This window comes from Athene cunicularia (assembly GCF_003259725.1).
Source record: "Athene cunicularia isolate RWA chromosome 2 unlocalized genomic scaffold, athCun1 chr2_part1, whole genome shotgun sequence".
NCBI lineage: Eukaryota > Metazoa > Chordata > Aves > Strigiformes > Strigidae > Athene > Athene cunicularia.
This window is the reverse complement of record NW_020799095.1, coordinates 55,387,573-55,403,495: the sequence shown is the minus strand read 5'-3', so window position 1 is coordinate 55,403,495 and position 15,923 is coordinate 55,387,573. Positions and strand designations below refer to the sequence as shown.

General features: G+C 37.3%; 1 protein-coding gene across 1 annotated transcript in view; it reads left to right on the top strand.

The window, feature by feature from the left end:
• The window catches only part of CDKAL1 (CDK5 regulatory subunit associated protein 1 like 1), a 424,112-nt gene that overhangs the window by 126,556 nt on the left and 281,633 nt on the right, over positions 1-15,923 (top strand). The window contains exon 5 of the mRNA XM_026843118.1: positions 5,087-5,183. Coding sequence (XP_026698919.1) covers positions 5,087-5,183 — 97 coding nt within the window. The remainder of the gene's footprint in view (positions 1-5,086; positions 5,184-15,923) is intronic.

Below are 15,923 nucleotides of genomic sequence, written 5' to 3'. Positions count from 1 at the left end.
GGTTGGACTTAGAGAATGTTAAGAGCAGCAATAGCAATCAGAGAGGATGGGGAGCAAGCCTCTGGGTAGTAAGGAGATAGTAGATTGGCTCAAAGCCTGTAAAGCCACAGTTTAAGTTACCATGTATAATATTTCAAACAGAAAATAGCTCTGTGATTTTATGGATTTTTAGGAATGTATTGCAGATGCTGTACAGGCACCATCTTTTTAATTCCAGGGATGTTGTACTCTCTTTAAAACTTGTGGCTTCTTACTGATTAATTCAGCAGATGACACAGTTGGAAGATCTTTCACACACTTAAATTTTTAGCCAAACAGCATGTCTTCTTCCCCAGAGACATCACAACATCATTTCTACAGCCTGGGAAGAGGTATCCCCCCAATTTTACTTTTTTATAATGTTTGGCCGTCTGATCTCATCATATACCTAGCTGATACTGCATTCAGCTAGAGCTTCCTTAGCAGAACTTTTTCATATATAGTAATGTTTCTTCAGGCATTTCTAGACACAAACCTCCTATTGATTTATGGCTTCACACCTTTCTTAAATACTTGATAAAGGGGTATTGTGGATTTTGTGTATTAGAAGGCCATAAGAACAGCATGAGTAGACTACGCTGGTGCATTGCACTATTTGATTTTACTATACATATCTTAATGTGAAAGTTGCCAGATTTGTGCTGGTACAACAATGGGGAGGGGAGTAATGTGGTAGAAATAGCTCATTGATATAAAAACTTAACTTGGGTGCATGGTCAGTTGTCATCTGCCTAGTAGGATTCAGGTTGAAACACTTGCATTTTCATTTCATATAACAAAGATACTTCCTGTTGTACTTCAGCATTAGAAGTAGTTCCTTCTAATATTTTATGAACATATCCCAACTATTATCAATGCAAAGCTTAACAAGCTTTCTGTAAAGCACTTTTCCCCCTAATTTATTGCATTTGATGAAAATTCCACTTTTGTTTCTTCTCTCACTTGTATTTGACTGTTACTTAGTCCTGCTGCTGCAGGCAGTTAAATGCCTATTCATTATTTAATTCCACCAACAATGGGTTTTGGAGGAAAAATTTGGAGGAAAAATAATACTTGGTTTCACATATGTGGTACCAGAGCAACACTTTACAAATTGCATGTTTCATGTCTGTAGTTTGCCAGCTTTGCTCCCTGCAGAACAGACTGCTTTTGACAATCAGATGCCTGCCATGTCTTCCTGTGCAGTTGGGATACTTTGGGGAGTAGTAATGGTAGCTCTCTGAAAGTGAAGAGTGATTCACTTAAGAGTTCACAATTTATAAAAGTCTGGTGGGCAGCTCTGCTTATGGCAAGGGAAGTGAGTAGGGGAGCGGTGGTGGTATGGCTTCTCTCATTGCTCTCTGGGAAAGAGCAAGTTAGCAGTTAGTTTCCATGACATAGATTATCTTCCATTGAATTTAGCCCATCTTCTCTGTGTTCACTTTTTTCTTAAGTGCGCGGTCTCTCTCTTTTTATTTTATTTTATTTTTTTTTAATCTCCTTGCTTTCCTTAGATTTGAACCTCAGGAAAAGGTCCCTATTTTTTTCCAGTGGTGATTCCACCCGAGTAGCTGTTGAGCCATGAAGAAATGGTAACAACGTCCTGTACTGCTGCCACGGTATCCCAGCAGTGTTGATGTACACACAGTGCTGATGTAGCAAAGGCTTTCTGGAGGGCTTTCTGGGGGGGATGTGGGGCATTTAAAAAAAAGCTTTTTCATGTTACTAACCAAATTTTCTTGGAGCTCAAAAAAATAAAAAGTAGGGGAACCATGCAAAAACATAAAATTGTGAGCAGAATATTCCAGTTGGGGCAGGTTCCTAACAACGTAAATAGAAGTGCATGTAAGCAAAGCAGAAGTTTCTCCCCATCTTAGTTATGTTGCCGAATTTGCTTTGTAAAAAGCAGAATACACTGAACTTATTTATTAACTCTGACAGTACAGTTAGAGTTGCAATGGCTCTATCTATGCAGTGGAGTTGCAGTGGAGTATAATCTGTGATTTCACTACAGATCTTGCATGAGTCCTCTACTGTATACAGTACTTTTTTTCATGCCCCTGTTGTTTCTCACTTGTTTTTTGTTCCCCTGCCTCTGCTGCTGCCACCATTACTTAGGAAGTTAGCTTGAATAATTCCTTTTTTTAAAAAAGAATTGCTCTAATTAAATTTCTATTCAAATGTATATCTTGCAAGTAGTTTTTAGAAAAGAGTGTATTTTAGAAAAGAGTGTAGAAAATGTTTCCTGAGTCAATTAAATGGAAAGTTCAAGGTAAGGTTCATGTAATTGAAAAATACAAAGTGTGTCTAAAAGGGAAGATGTATTTATTCATGCCACCTACTAGATTCCATGAGGTATTATTCTCATTACTATTCATGTTTTTGAAGGATAAAGGATTTTCTAAATACAGTCGCTGTGCTAACTAGAATTCTGAAGAATAATTCTTGTATGCTTTTGTTAATATCAGGAGGACTCATTAAACAATATTAAAAGGAGGTGACAAAGTAGTACTGGAATTCATATTTTGAGAAGTGGTTTCTTGAAAATGAAGCAAAAATTTTTGTAATTTTCTTAGTCTTTTTCATTTATGGTGAGTTTCATGGACTGTACAGTGTATTATGGATATAATGAATATTGACTATGATTGAAAACTTAGTTCTGACATTTCCACTTAATTGCATATTAAAGTAAAAAATCTCAGTGTACAAAATTCTTCATTCTGTAGAGACCTGTACAACTTTAAAAGAGTTAAATGAAGGCAGTGCTTATAATGAATACTCAGTTTAACTTTTTTCCCCCTAGCCCCAGTTATAGTCCCAGAAGATACGGCAAAATGTTAAAGCTGTGAAATAACATTAAAATGCCATTTAATGTGTCAAGGGAAACTTTGTTTATTTTTTTTCCTCAGATAAAAAGACTTGAATAAAAGCTTTTTCTTCGGTAGTACTCACAGGTTTTCAAGTAGATGGAGACGGCTGTTGCTAGCAGCAGATTATACCAGATGCAGAGTTGCCTAGGGATGTGTGCTTTGTTTGCTGCAGACGGGTCTTATTGTCTTGCCTTGAGGCATTAGGTTGAGTCTGTTAGACTATGTAAGTAGTGATTTTGATTTTATTTATTTATTTATTTTTAAAATCCTTTGAGTGAGTGGAGTGTCACATGGTGCTATGTGACATTTTAAGGTAATTTGTGAAGTAGGATTTTTTTGTTTTGTTTATTTTTATTTGGATATGTAGAAGTAGGTGACCTCTGCTGAAGTTTTTGTAAAACCCTTAAATATTTACCACTGGAAGAAGGATTGCAGATTTCAGAGACATGTTGCTAAGTTCCCTGCTTAAGGAATGTATTAAATTAGCATTTCATCATAGTTCTTTGGCCACAGAAATATTATCAGGAAGAGATGAAAGGATTTGCATTTATATAATACACATTAGTGTACAGGTAGAGGGCCAGTGAGACTCTGTATGATTAATGTGTGAAGACTTCCTAAAAGTTCCACTAGAAGAAAAAAGAGTATTTTATAGAGACTTGCAGCATTTATATTACATATGAGGTAATAGGTGTAATACACTTTCCAGTTATCTCACACTTGTCTGTGTACAGGATATTTAATTCTTTCCTTCAAAATTCCTCATTTTAGTGCAGCAGCCAACACAAGGTTTTTGGCAATATGGCTTGTGATCTCCTTTTAATATTACATTTAATATTACACTTCATTTGAACTATACTTTGTAAATAAATTTGTCCATATTATGCATATGAAGTGAAAATTGTGAGGAGAGGAACTGTGTGTGGTACTGGTATGGGTTTTTCTTTCCTTCATTAAATTTGCATTTGCTGGAGATCTCCAGATACTCAGTGTAGCATCTTTGTGCTTGTTGAACATTACTTTCTTTAGTGCGTTCAGCTCGGAGACAGCTCAAGCAAGCTGAAGAATATAAAATTGTCTAAGCAATTGTGGGTTTTGGATAGGATAATTTTTCTGAAAATTGTTATGACATGTCTTAGCCTGTTCCAACATAACAGTAAACACTTTATGAATCCATATATTACTGGAGAAAATGTGGATTTACAAGGTTCCAGTTTGACAGAAGTCTGCCAGGAGGTTGTGATACAGCATGCAACTGTGAAAGATAGTTCTTAGAGCAATACATAATATGTCAGACCTAGCAAATCTGCTAAAATTATTCAGTGCTTCTTTACTGTTTTGCACATTATAATGCAGTAGTCATGTTGGGTTAATGTGTTAATGGATGATCTTCAAATTTTAATGAATATAAGAAGGTTTTGCATCTCAATGTTTTGTATGCAGCCAATAGATTTTGTTCAGGGCTTCCTGTAGCTTCCAGATTCAGTGATGGCTTGATATTCAGTGTTGAATTCAAAGTAAGTCAAAATATTACTAACAAAATGAACAGTGTTAACCATTTAATCTTAGTGTTTTGGTTTCCTACTTGATGCTAAGGTAGCATCAAAGCTAAAGAATTATGTAAGTTAATATCCAGACAAATGTTTCTCTGCCAAAGGCAAGCAGTTAAATTTGAAAATGCTCAATATGATTTAAAGTAAGCATTTACTTAAATATTTTTAAGTGAACATCAGAAGACTGATGAAACTGGTCTTTTCTGCCTGGTACTACATAAATGCTTATGCTCTGAGCTAGCGGTTCCTATCTATATAGGCTGTCCGTTGTGTTCTGTGTCACTTTTTTGGAATTGTGCTTAATATCTCTGTCCCATCTTTCTTGACCAGATTCTCTGCTATCATTGTGGCAAATGAAGGTTGACTGAACTTGAATAGGGCTTTCAGGTTGTATTTTTTTCCAGGATACACAGTGATAATGGTCTCTGTAGATGCTTTTTAACTGAGCCATGTGTGCTGTAGCCTGATAGCTTTGTATAGGGTTCTTTTGGTGTGTAGGTTTGTTTGCTTTCTGAGGTTCAAACCACTGTAAGTTGCTTCTGATTTGGGAATGTTTTAGTTGTGGTTGCTTTTCTGTGTCACATGCACAACTTCGAAGTTGAAACTGATCAGTTTTGGAAATATTAACACTCTGTCCTTCTTTAGGAAAGCCCAAGAAGGGAAGAAGAAAGTGGTTCTAGCAGGCTGTGTGCCACAAGCCCAACCTCGACAGGACTACCTGAAAGGCCTGAGTATTATAGGGGTATGTATCTTTTTCAATTAGAACCAAAGGTTTTCATAAATGTTTTCAGTAGGTCAATGTCAATATAAAGACTTTGTTGCCTTTCTTCTGGAAAAGGCATCAGAGAAGCTTGGTACCTGCCTCTGTTAGTCTTTTTGCATTATTCAGCACTTAAGGCTTCTTTCATCCAGGGTGATATGATTTGGTTGTGACATGAGGGGAGAAGGAAAGGCATGCTGTTGGTGGAACTGAGTTCCAGTGTCCTTTGTAGCTTGAAAATATCCAGGCTTCATCCAGGTTGATGATATTTTTAAAAATATCATAGTTTATTTGATTTAAGACAAAACAATACACCCTTTCTTAAAATCAGTAGAAGTGTAAAAGACTAGAGAATATAAATTACATGGACATAGCTGAGGGTTTGGTAATTGTTTTTTTATTTCACACTATGAAGCAGAATGGCAAATAGAGATGAATATTGTATTTAAATTTGAGGCAGTCTGAAGAGTTAAATACACCAGTGACAGTTGTTAAACAGTTACCAAACTTTACCTTGAGAAGGTAAACAGAGAGCTTTTGACTTTGGTTAATAAAGTGCCTTTAGTATCCTTTGGGATGAAGTCTCACTGTGTAATTGAATCACTTTTGTAAAATAGTCATGATAATCTAGGAGTTGAAGCACAAGCTAACAAAGATTCTTCGTTGTTCAAACCTTTAAAAGTGGATGAAACTGTAAAAGGTGTGTTTGAGTTGAAGCACTGTCATTGGATTCAGTGTGTGAGAATTACAGTAGAGTTGTCCTGAATTGTTAAGCAAGAGCAGATGACTGTGTGGCATTTTTTCTGTGTTAAAAATGTAAAGAGGTCAACATGTTCCACTTAAGTGTCATGAATTCAGGTTAAAATTAAGATCTTATAGGAACATCAACAAGAAAAATGTTCCCAAGCTTTCCCTTTCATTAGAAGATCATACAAGATGCAGTTTTCAAAGTAATTTAGAAGTAAAATAATAGTTTCGAATTAGGGAGAAGATGGCTTCATTAACTGATTTATTGGAATTCTTTATAAAGATGGACTTTGTGCTATTTGAATTTTTAATTAGTTACTGCTGTCACTCAAAATGTTTCCTATTCCTTTTTTTTTTTTCCCAGTTGCCATTCTTAGCTTTGTTAATGCCTATAAATTAACTTAGTGCCCAGAAATTATATTCAGGGGCTGCAAAATGTCACACTATTCTGTATAGATGATATTGCATCACTAGTTACAGTTTAAAGGAAGAAACAAACTTTTCATTCCACTCTGTGGTCTTACTTTACACAAATATATGCAAGAGAACTGTGGTGCTCTGTCATCTCTAAGACTCTGACTAATTAAGTGCAACTTATCTGTGCAGCAGGATAGGAAAACCAAAATTAAATGTTGAATGGATTTCCTCTTGGCTCAGAGGCAACATGGTTTTGTGATCTGTAATTGGTTGTTATAGTGAATATAATGATATCTAAGCATATGAAGGCGGGGTGGGAAGTGAGTCACTATCCTTTGACCAAGACTGTAATTTGATGTTTCAGTTTTGGTGAATTTAACTTAGGAAACTTGGTGGATCTGAAGTGTGATTTTATTTTCTTTAAATCATTATTTTTCTGTTTCCCTTTTTGTTAAACTTTCCTTTTTAAGTAACATGTAATTTCTGAAAATTACTTTCTTCTCTTGATCTTCATTTTGGCACCTAGAACCAGTCTTTAGTGAAAAATATTTATAGTTTTGTATTTATTATAGAAACATTTCTGTTAGGGGTTGATTAGGCTCTTAATGCAGTTGTTCCCAAGTACTTCTGAATTGGACCCGAAAATACTGAAACTCGATCTTTGCAGTAAGGACACTGTCTTCTGTCTGTCATTGCTGTTGTAGAATTTACTGTGTTTTAAGTAATAGATGCATCGGCTCAGAAAAGTATTAAACATTAGGCATAGCTAATAGCAGAAGCAAAGCTAAGAGCAAATATTGACCATGTTTTCAGTTTGTGTAATTAAGATTTTCTTCTCATCTTACAAAGTGTGTGAGGGGGTGACTAAAGGATAAGAATTGTTATCTTACTATTGCAAAATATTTTTGAAAAGCATTTTTGACAGAATTGAGAAATAGAAAATGTTCTGTTGGCAGTAGGATATTGATTCAGCTTTTAATTTTAAGCATTAAGAATACACTTTTGGAAATCTTGCTTTACCACCAGGCTGGTCTCATCTTCAGCTTGGTTGAGAGATAGAGCTGATTTATTGTTGCTTGTGTAAGCTCTGCTATTTACTTTTTTTTTAAAGAACAGTGTTGTCTTAGAATGTGGTTATTTACCAGCAATTGTAACTCCCTTGGGGCAGCTTTCTGAAGGCAGAGTGTGTCAGAGGGCTCTTCTGCTCATCTTGTTATGATGGAGGAGGAAGTTGCGATGTAACTAGCAGAGAAATTCTTAAAACTCAGGGCTTATTTTGATCTGCATTTGAGAAATACAGGACTGAACTTCCACTGCTTGTTGTTTACGACTTGCTCTTCCTTCCCCTTTACCCAAATCAACTTCATATCCCTGTTATAATTTGTGATGCTACTGTGCTTTTGTGTTTCTTTAAAGTCATAGCCACTTCTTAAAATTAATGTGGGTTGGGGCGTTGCCATAGGCTGTATGTAAGGCAAACCATAAAATAACATGGCAAGATACAAGAGCTCTTTTCTGGAAGGGGGAAGCTCTAGGTAGTAATAAACTTGCAAGTGTGAAAAGTACACGAAACAAACAGATAATGATGCATTACACAGGTTCACAGCCATTTACACTCAGATGGTTTCTAAAGCTTACCCTTTTGTTTGGAGTACCCACTTCAAACTGAAGTGCACATATGGTATTGCGAAGAGAAATCAACCTTGTAGTTAGAGTTGTCCCTCACTTTTCATTGTAATTTGCTAAGAAGTGACTTTGTCTATGCTGATTGTTTTGAGGGAATACAGGGGAAGGGAAAGGAGGAACAAAGGGTAAGGAAAGGCTTAGCAGACAGGTTGTGTTTTGGAACTCATGATTGGATGTAGTGTTTCCTTGCTTTGTGAGTTGCATACAAGGGCATGCAAAACCCTTGTTACCAGTGATTAGGTTGAACCATTGGAATGGGATGAGGTGCTTTGTTTCTTTGGCACTTGTCTGGAGTTTTAAGGTATTTGATGTCCAAACGATGCTATGTTTTGGAATCCTGACCAGTTTGCTGAGGGTTCATAGGTCTTCAGATGCTTCACAAGCCCTGTTTATCTTTACTTTGAAATTGTCAGACTTACTGGACATACTGAAAGCCTAAGGCCTAATTCACTTATGTATCCTGTTAAAAGCATACAGTATCTCTGCAGAAGAGAAGTGAATCTTTTCTCTTCCTGAATGAGAATATCAACCTCTGTTCTTCATCCTTCCCCATCTTTTGCGAAGTAACATCTAGCATTGAAGACCTGTTGTTTTCTGCTGTACACCCATTTCCCAAGGGAAGAATTTCAGCCCATTCTTTCATCTGCACAAAATACATTAAATGTTGCCAAGGCTGTAATAGCCCCTCTGCTGCTACCCTCCGAGTCAGAAGGTGCAGGTCTTGTGCATGGTAGAGTTACTTCAGGCTCTTTGGCCAAGTTGAGCCTGAAGCCACTGCTTCCAGGAGAAACATGTAATCATGAAAACCTCTCTGTAGGGGCTCCCTGCCTTCCCCTGACATCCAAATAACCCTTTTCTGTGGCTGTTCTACTCTATTAGGCAAGCTTTAGGTAATTTTTTTAATACCCAGTTTGAAACTGTGGAGTGTGAGCAGTGGAGGTGCTGAACACTCCCACTAGCAGCATGTAACACTAGGAGCACTACTGTAAAATAGATGGTTCAGTATGAAAAATGCTAAGTACATTACAAAAAAATAGGCACTTGACTTCTCAGGCTGTATATCTATAATAGGTATACACTTTTAAATTTAATGTGCCTTAGGTCTCCATTTATAAAACCCTTTAGTGAGCAGAGCTTTAACAATGCCATTGTGAAAGAAAATCAGTGTAACCTTACCAAGATGCAAATGCCTGTACGCCCCTACTTCTTTGATTTCCTAAATGAGGATGATACATTGGATGATATTTTTGATGCTTAGTTCATACAAGTTTCAGTTAATGTTTGCAAAACAGGGATAGCTATACTTCTCTACCTTGCAGTGTTTGTTCAGATCAGATTGCATTAAAGATTGCAAGCCTCTCTGCCACCCTTAAACTGGAGCCTTGCATAAATGCAAATATCCAATGATACTGTCTTCATGAAAGACAAATTTGATGGAATTTTATTTTGAATTATTTGAAGTAGCAACTTCTTGGAAAATGTGCTAAAAGCCCGGGAACAGGTGCACACTGTTTTTCTGTAGCTTATGGCCAAGAATGATAATGGGCAAAATTCAGGCTCAGTCAGTATCTCTCAGCTGGTTGGCTTTTGAATTGCCGTGCTGATACTCAGATATAACATGTGAACCTGGAAAGCTGGGAAAGAATTGCAGTTAAGCACATGCTTTTAAACTGAAAATTGGATATGGAAATAGAAACTATTAACTTCCAGAGCAGTTTTATACTGTCCTGTGAATCAAAAGGTGTAGAAATTAACGTACTTAAGAATTATACTTCAGCTGTGTCAGTGTTTAGCAATGAAAATCAATTGTTTATGTGCTTTTCTGGGGTAGCCTTCTTCCCTTTAAAGTTTTTGAAGAGCTTGCTCTCAGAATACCTTCCTAAACCAGAATATTGCCCTTTACTATGGTCAGTGTTGTCAGCAAAGGTTTTAAACACAGATGTTATCCCTCTGAAGCCAAAGTGGCTAGTCACATGCCTTTTGAAGTTATGTATTAAGGCTGGGATTTATTCTGCCTAAGTGCTGTAATTTGAGAGTCTGTTTTGCTCAGCTCCCTTTATGGTCAATGAAGATAATTATCTCTAAGATAAGTTAGATTTCTAGTAGAACTGAAGTGACTTCTTAAGCCATGTATTTGCCTTTTACTAGCTTTGGAGAGGGGATAGGCTGAGCAGGCTTTTAACATCCAACGTCTGAGAGAGCTGCCTAAGCAAGGTGAGATGAAACTGAGAGTTGGTGAACTGGAAGAATAGCGGGTTGTAATTACCGAAGATAATTTTATCTGTAGTAACCAATCTGTTTCTTATCTGTGTGAATGAAAATCAAAGATGGGTAGGATATTTTTCTAGATGAGAAAAAAAGATTGTTTTACTTAAAGTAGTTATGTAGATATATGTATGTTCACTCCCAGGGTGTTCATAAGCAGCTGGCTGCTGATGGTGTTTGCTTCAGCAGTAGCCTCATGCTGTGCAAGCAAGCTGCTTCCCTACCCTGTATTGTGGGTACCCTGCCCTCAGTTTCTCTCAACCAGTAGCTAAAGTTTTCTTTGTTGTTGTTGTTTTGTGGTGTTTTTTCTATAAATGCTTCCAGTATTGGATATTTCTGGCCTTTGTCCCTTCTTCACTGGCTTCAATAATTTTTTTTTTTTTTTGATAGTTGCTTTCTGATACTTGATGGGCCTACATGCTGCTTGTGTTACGTCTGAGAAATTTCTGTGCCAAGGGAAAGGCAGTTGGGGGAGGCTCTGGGAGTAATTTCTTGAGAGCGCTGTTAGTGTCCTGTCAACATCACAAAAGCTTTAACCTTCAGACCTTCTGTGGTAGAAAGACATTTCCTTCCATCCTGAAAGGAAGCAGGTAGTGGGGAGCAGCTGCATTTACTCTGGGGGCGGGTCCCTGAGAGGGCTGGTTGTGACAAAGACATAGCTGCCATTTTTAACCAGTGGTATAATAATTGTCAGTAGCTGTGAGAGCTGAGACTCATCAGAGGGTGAAACCACAAACTTCTTGATCAAAAGACAGTCACTGTTGGCAAGTGTCAGACATTTCAGATCTGGTTAGTTTTTATGTGCTGCTGATTCTACCATGTTAATTCCATTCCGGCAGCAGAAACAACAGCAGACAGGTGATGTGGATCCCTTGTGACCACTTACAAGAAATAGCATGTCAGACACAGGAATTATTCTGTGATATTACAATTTGGAGACGACAAAGAGTATGATGTACTCTACACTCACACATGAGGTATCACTACACTAAGAATCGAAAGATAATTTGAGGGAAACCGATGATTTGAATGTCAAGATGCTTCCCAACTCCAACAGTGATTTTTTCATCACCTGGTAAGCACTCTCTTCAGAGATGGAGAAAGTTCAAGTCATAATAAAAGGATATATATTCTGAAGGAATTGAAATGCTCATTTTGTAGGATTTAATCCACTTCAGATGGGATCAGGATAATCATTATCTAACAGGCAGTGGCATAACTCTAGAAAGCACAAGCACTGTGACAGCTGGCAAAGGGCTGTGTACCCCTGATGTAAAAATATTTCCTGCAACTGACTCCATCGGAAATTATCTTTGGTCTGTATTAAGAACAGAGAAAATCAATACCATTTCTTTTATCATATAGACTGACAGGAAGCCTTACAGCATCCCCACCTTTTTTGCAATACATAGTTGGACCAGGTCGTTCCTCAGCTTCTTCAGTGGTACAGCTTGAACTAAACAGCTTTTCTATGGTGCCTTAGATGCACATGTAGCAGACTCCATTAAAAGGCAATCTGTGTCCTCCAGAAAATATTGGATGTTATGAATTGCTTGTATTCACAACTACCCTCTGTTTTCTTGTCATGGCCACAGGCACAGGGAGAAGCTCGGAAAAGACCATTAAGATCTTGGATATCTTCACTAAGAAGAACTGGTTGCTTTTATGAAGTTTAGCACTTTTTATGTGGCTTAGTTGTAAGAGACATCTGAAGAGCATCTCTCCTGTTTTGTATTGGTCCTGTCACTTCAGAAAGACTTTGGTCCAAACATTTTTACCCACAAAATGCTTCTCTCTGTATTTCAGTGGATACATTAAACTGAAAATGTATTTATTTCACTGTAAATTTTGTATGAGGTTTTGTCTTCCCAAATTACAACTCAGGGTCTTTGCAGAGGTCTTGGTGCTTCCCTGAAGAGAATGTTAGGAAGTTTCTCTTACTTTCATGATAGGTTCATGGATGTACTTTTCTAGATAGCTTTCTGTGGTCTGAGGCTCACTGACTTCTACAGAGTACAAAATCTCAGGGTAAATGTGCAACCTGTCAATTAACAGCGTATTAAAAGTATTCAGAGTTTATAGGAGCTCTCTTAGAGGTGGTTATTTTCTCAGAGTCCATCTCCTGCAAAACAGTTTCAGGATGTTAATACTGGTTCTGAGATGATGTGGATCATGTCTCAGAGCTTGGAAGAATTTGCATGACCGTCCTCAGCATACATGCCTGCATTCACGGATGACCTGGTGTGAGACTGCAGACACGGCATGTTGCAAGCATGTCTTTGGGCTGTTTATGCCTAGCAGTCACCTGTTGAATGTGATTGTGACAGTAGAAAGGGAAAGGGGGAACTTTCTCTGATGACAAAATGGACCATGTGTATGCATTACTATAGGCCTCTTGCTAACTACTGGTGCTTACTTGGAGAGCTCAGGGCTTCTGTGTCAGTGGAGTGCTGGGACATCCTGAGAAGCACATCGTTCAAAATGTGACCGGCTCGCAATTATGTGTTCAGGAGTGACCTGTGACCTGCAGCTTCAGCCCCAGCATGGATTGCCTAATGTCTTCCTTGTGTGTGTATGCATGTGATTGCTGAGCTGTACTTAGACTTAACTCTGATCCCACCAGGAAGGCTCAAAGATTTTTCCTGGTCTTTGTTTCAATTCAGGCTTCATGCTTTGATACAACTCTCTTCTTTTTTTGTTGCTTTTGATCAGCTGGTTTCTGCTTTGACTTCTCCTTCATTCCATGGGCCTTGCCTGTGCCCTTTTCCTGTATCCATCTCAACCCAGATTTCTGCATCAGCCCTGATTTATCGTGGTTGTTTGGGATTTTTTTTTTTTTTTGTGTAGTCCTGCTCAGCTGCTTGCTCCAGTCTGCCATTAACTTTTGCTCTATCGAAGTCTTAATGGAGAACCATTCATAATGGACAGTAAGTCCACCATGTACACGCTCAGACTAGAAGCAAGATCTCACAAGATCCATGGAGCCAAATGTGGTGCACTAACTACATCCAGCAGTAATGTACCGACTGTCAGTCCTGAAGGTCTGGTTTATTGAGACTCATTGCAAAGAAGTGTTGAGGAAGGGTGTCTTTTCCCTTTATACACCACTAAGAACTTTTAAATCTCTGTGCTTCATGGCATTCCTGATGCCTGCTAGAGATATTGAGTTTCTGCTCAAGAAGGTTTACAGATGCCTTCGATACCATTCCAGGAAAGAATTATCTGTAAGTTTAGTGAGATGTGGAGATGAGAATCCTGCAGGCCTTTGTATACCCAAGAAAACGTCATTATCATTATCACTGTGATTATTTTTTTTTTTCCTTTCCCCCTGCCCCCTTTTCAAACAAGAATCACCTAAACCTTTCCTTGTTCTCACTCCAGATTCATCTTAGTTTTACTAAAATACTTTTATCTTCATAAATGCAGATTGGAAGCATTCTGTATTTTTTTTCTTGAGCACTTGGGGCTTTAGCCAAGCAATTTCCAATAATTTCAAATGAAAAATACTTAATGTGGGAAATAACACATAAGGCAGAATAAACATCAATTTCTAGTCACAGTTCTCACCTCTCAGACTTACAATTTTAATTACTTATATGAACTGTCTTCTTGACAGACATTCGGAATAATTTAATTTATCCAATAAAATGAAAATACAAAGTAGTGGCTGTTTTTTTTCCAGTGTCTTGATCTAACAGGAAGTTTGGAGCCAATCAAAAATTCCCCAGATATACTATACAGAAAGTCATCATAGGTGGTTCAGGTTATGAACTAACCAGATTTCTCTTGCTTTGAAATGATTGTGAACTTAAACACTTCAGTATTGACATATATAGCAGTGATATTTTAGGCAATGTATTTGGCACAGACTCTGTTCTCTGTCTGTATTGTAAATGTGTAAATTGTAAATGCATACACTTGTTTTCAATTTGCATTTTTTTTTTTAAATTAAGTAGAAAGTCTATGTGTAAGTATCTTAGGTTATAATTTTTTTAACTTATGTCTAAAAAGGGTATGTATACAAGTATGTAAATACTTGTGTTCCACACAACTGCTTCTGTGTGCTTTCAAGTAGGTTGCTAAATATTGATGTATGTCTGTAATATGAATGCTTGTAATCCAGAAAAGGGTTTAAATCTATATCTTCTAATAAGTTTATTAGAATGCCAGTATTAATCATACTTTAATTTTTAGACTTCATTATTATATTGTATTCAGAAATCTGAAATGACAGATTTGTGTATTTCAAAAGATTTTAAAAAAATAAATTACTTTTACATTGACTTTATCCAACACCCAGACAAGGAAAGGAACAGACTCCCACTCACTTCAGTTGGGATTTCTAGATCAGAGACCAACTACAGATGAGCTTTTGTTTTAGCTGCTATTAAACTGATTGGAAAATGAATGTGAAATAGAGATGATTGTGCAGACATGGGTTTACAGGAAATGACAGATTCAGTGGTTTAAGGGCACAGAGACTTAATGGCTGTGATGCAGGGGATCCATGTTCCAGGCTCCTTGTTGCAGACCAGGTTCTGCTCTTGAAGCCTCTGCAACTTTTGCTTTTCTGCTTGTTTTTGAAACAAAGCAGAAAAGAAACTCCAAGGAAATGACTGCAGAAATCATACTAAATCTAGTTCACATAATGTACAGCTTAGAGAAGCAGTATTTAAAAAGGAATATTGTGCAAAAACTTTAAATGAATTTAAATGTGCAACGATAGGCTTCCCTGCATTGTATGTAAACATCTATGTGCATATATAGTAGACATTACATATAATAGGTAGTTTGGATGAAAGTTGTAGGAAGAACCTCAACTTCAAGAATTTCTGAGTGTTTCATTTTGCAATGATAATGCTGATTCTTTCTACTTAATATATCACAATCTCTCTATTATATTGGCCTTTAATTAAAGAATAATGTATCTAATAAGAAATAATGGAGCGAGCTATCACATTATGGCTGAATTTTGGCAAGTGTAATGCTAAAATATGAATTTGTTGTAATGGTCACTAACTATTATTCTGTCTTGTGAAAGGCATGGGGCTTTTCCTTCCACTTCCAAACACTGCCTGCAGTTAAGTCCACAACAATGTCTTGTTCCCTTAAACTTGACCACAGTATTTCTAATTTCTTCTCATATTCCAGTGTCTTTCCCTGCAGTGCTTCCTTGGTTTTCTTCCCTATAGTCTGCCCTCACAGTATCCTCAGTTTATGTTCTCTGCCATCTACTATTTTGGTGTTGAGGCTGAGGAGAGCGAACACTGAGGGACTGTTTGAGCCACCCAGGTGTTGACTGCCTGGGTAACCACTGCTTTTCACAGACCATAAACAGCAGTTAAGGCCTGAACTCTTTTTTAACATCCCTCTTTTCTAGCCAGCTTGTGATTTTTTTGCCAAACTTACAGGAACTGGTTATTTTGAGGATTTAGTTTGAGTTAGGTGGTGAGTTTTAAAGTTACTTTTGCAGCTGAATCAAGATGCACAGGAGAGAATTGACTAAAACATAGGCCTGAACTCTTTATTCCCCCTTAATCTAGATGACAACACTTTTGAAATAAGAGTTTATATAAAGTATGTCCAGTTGCTGACTACTTAGATATT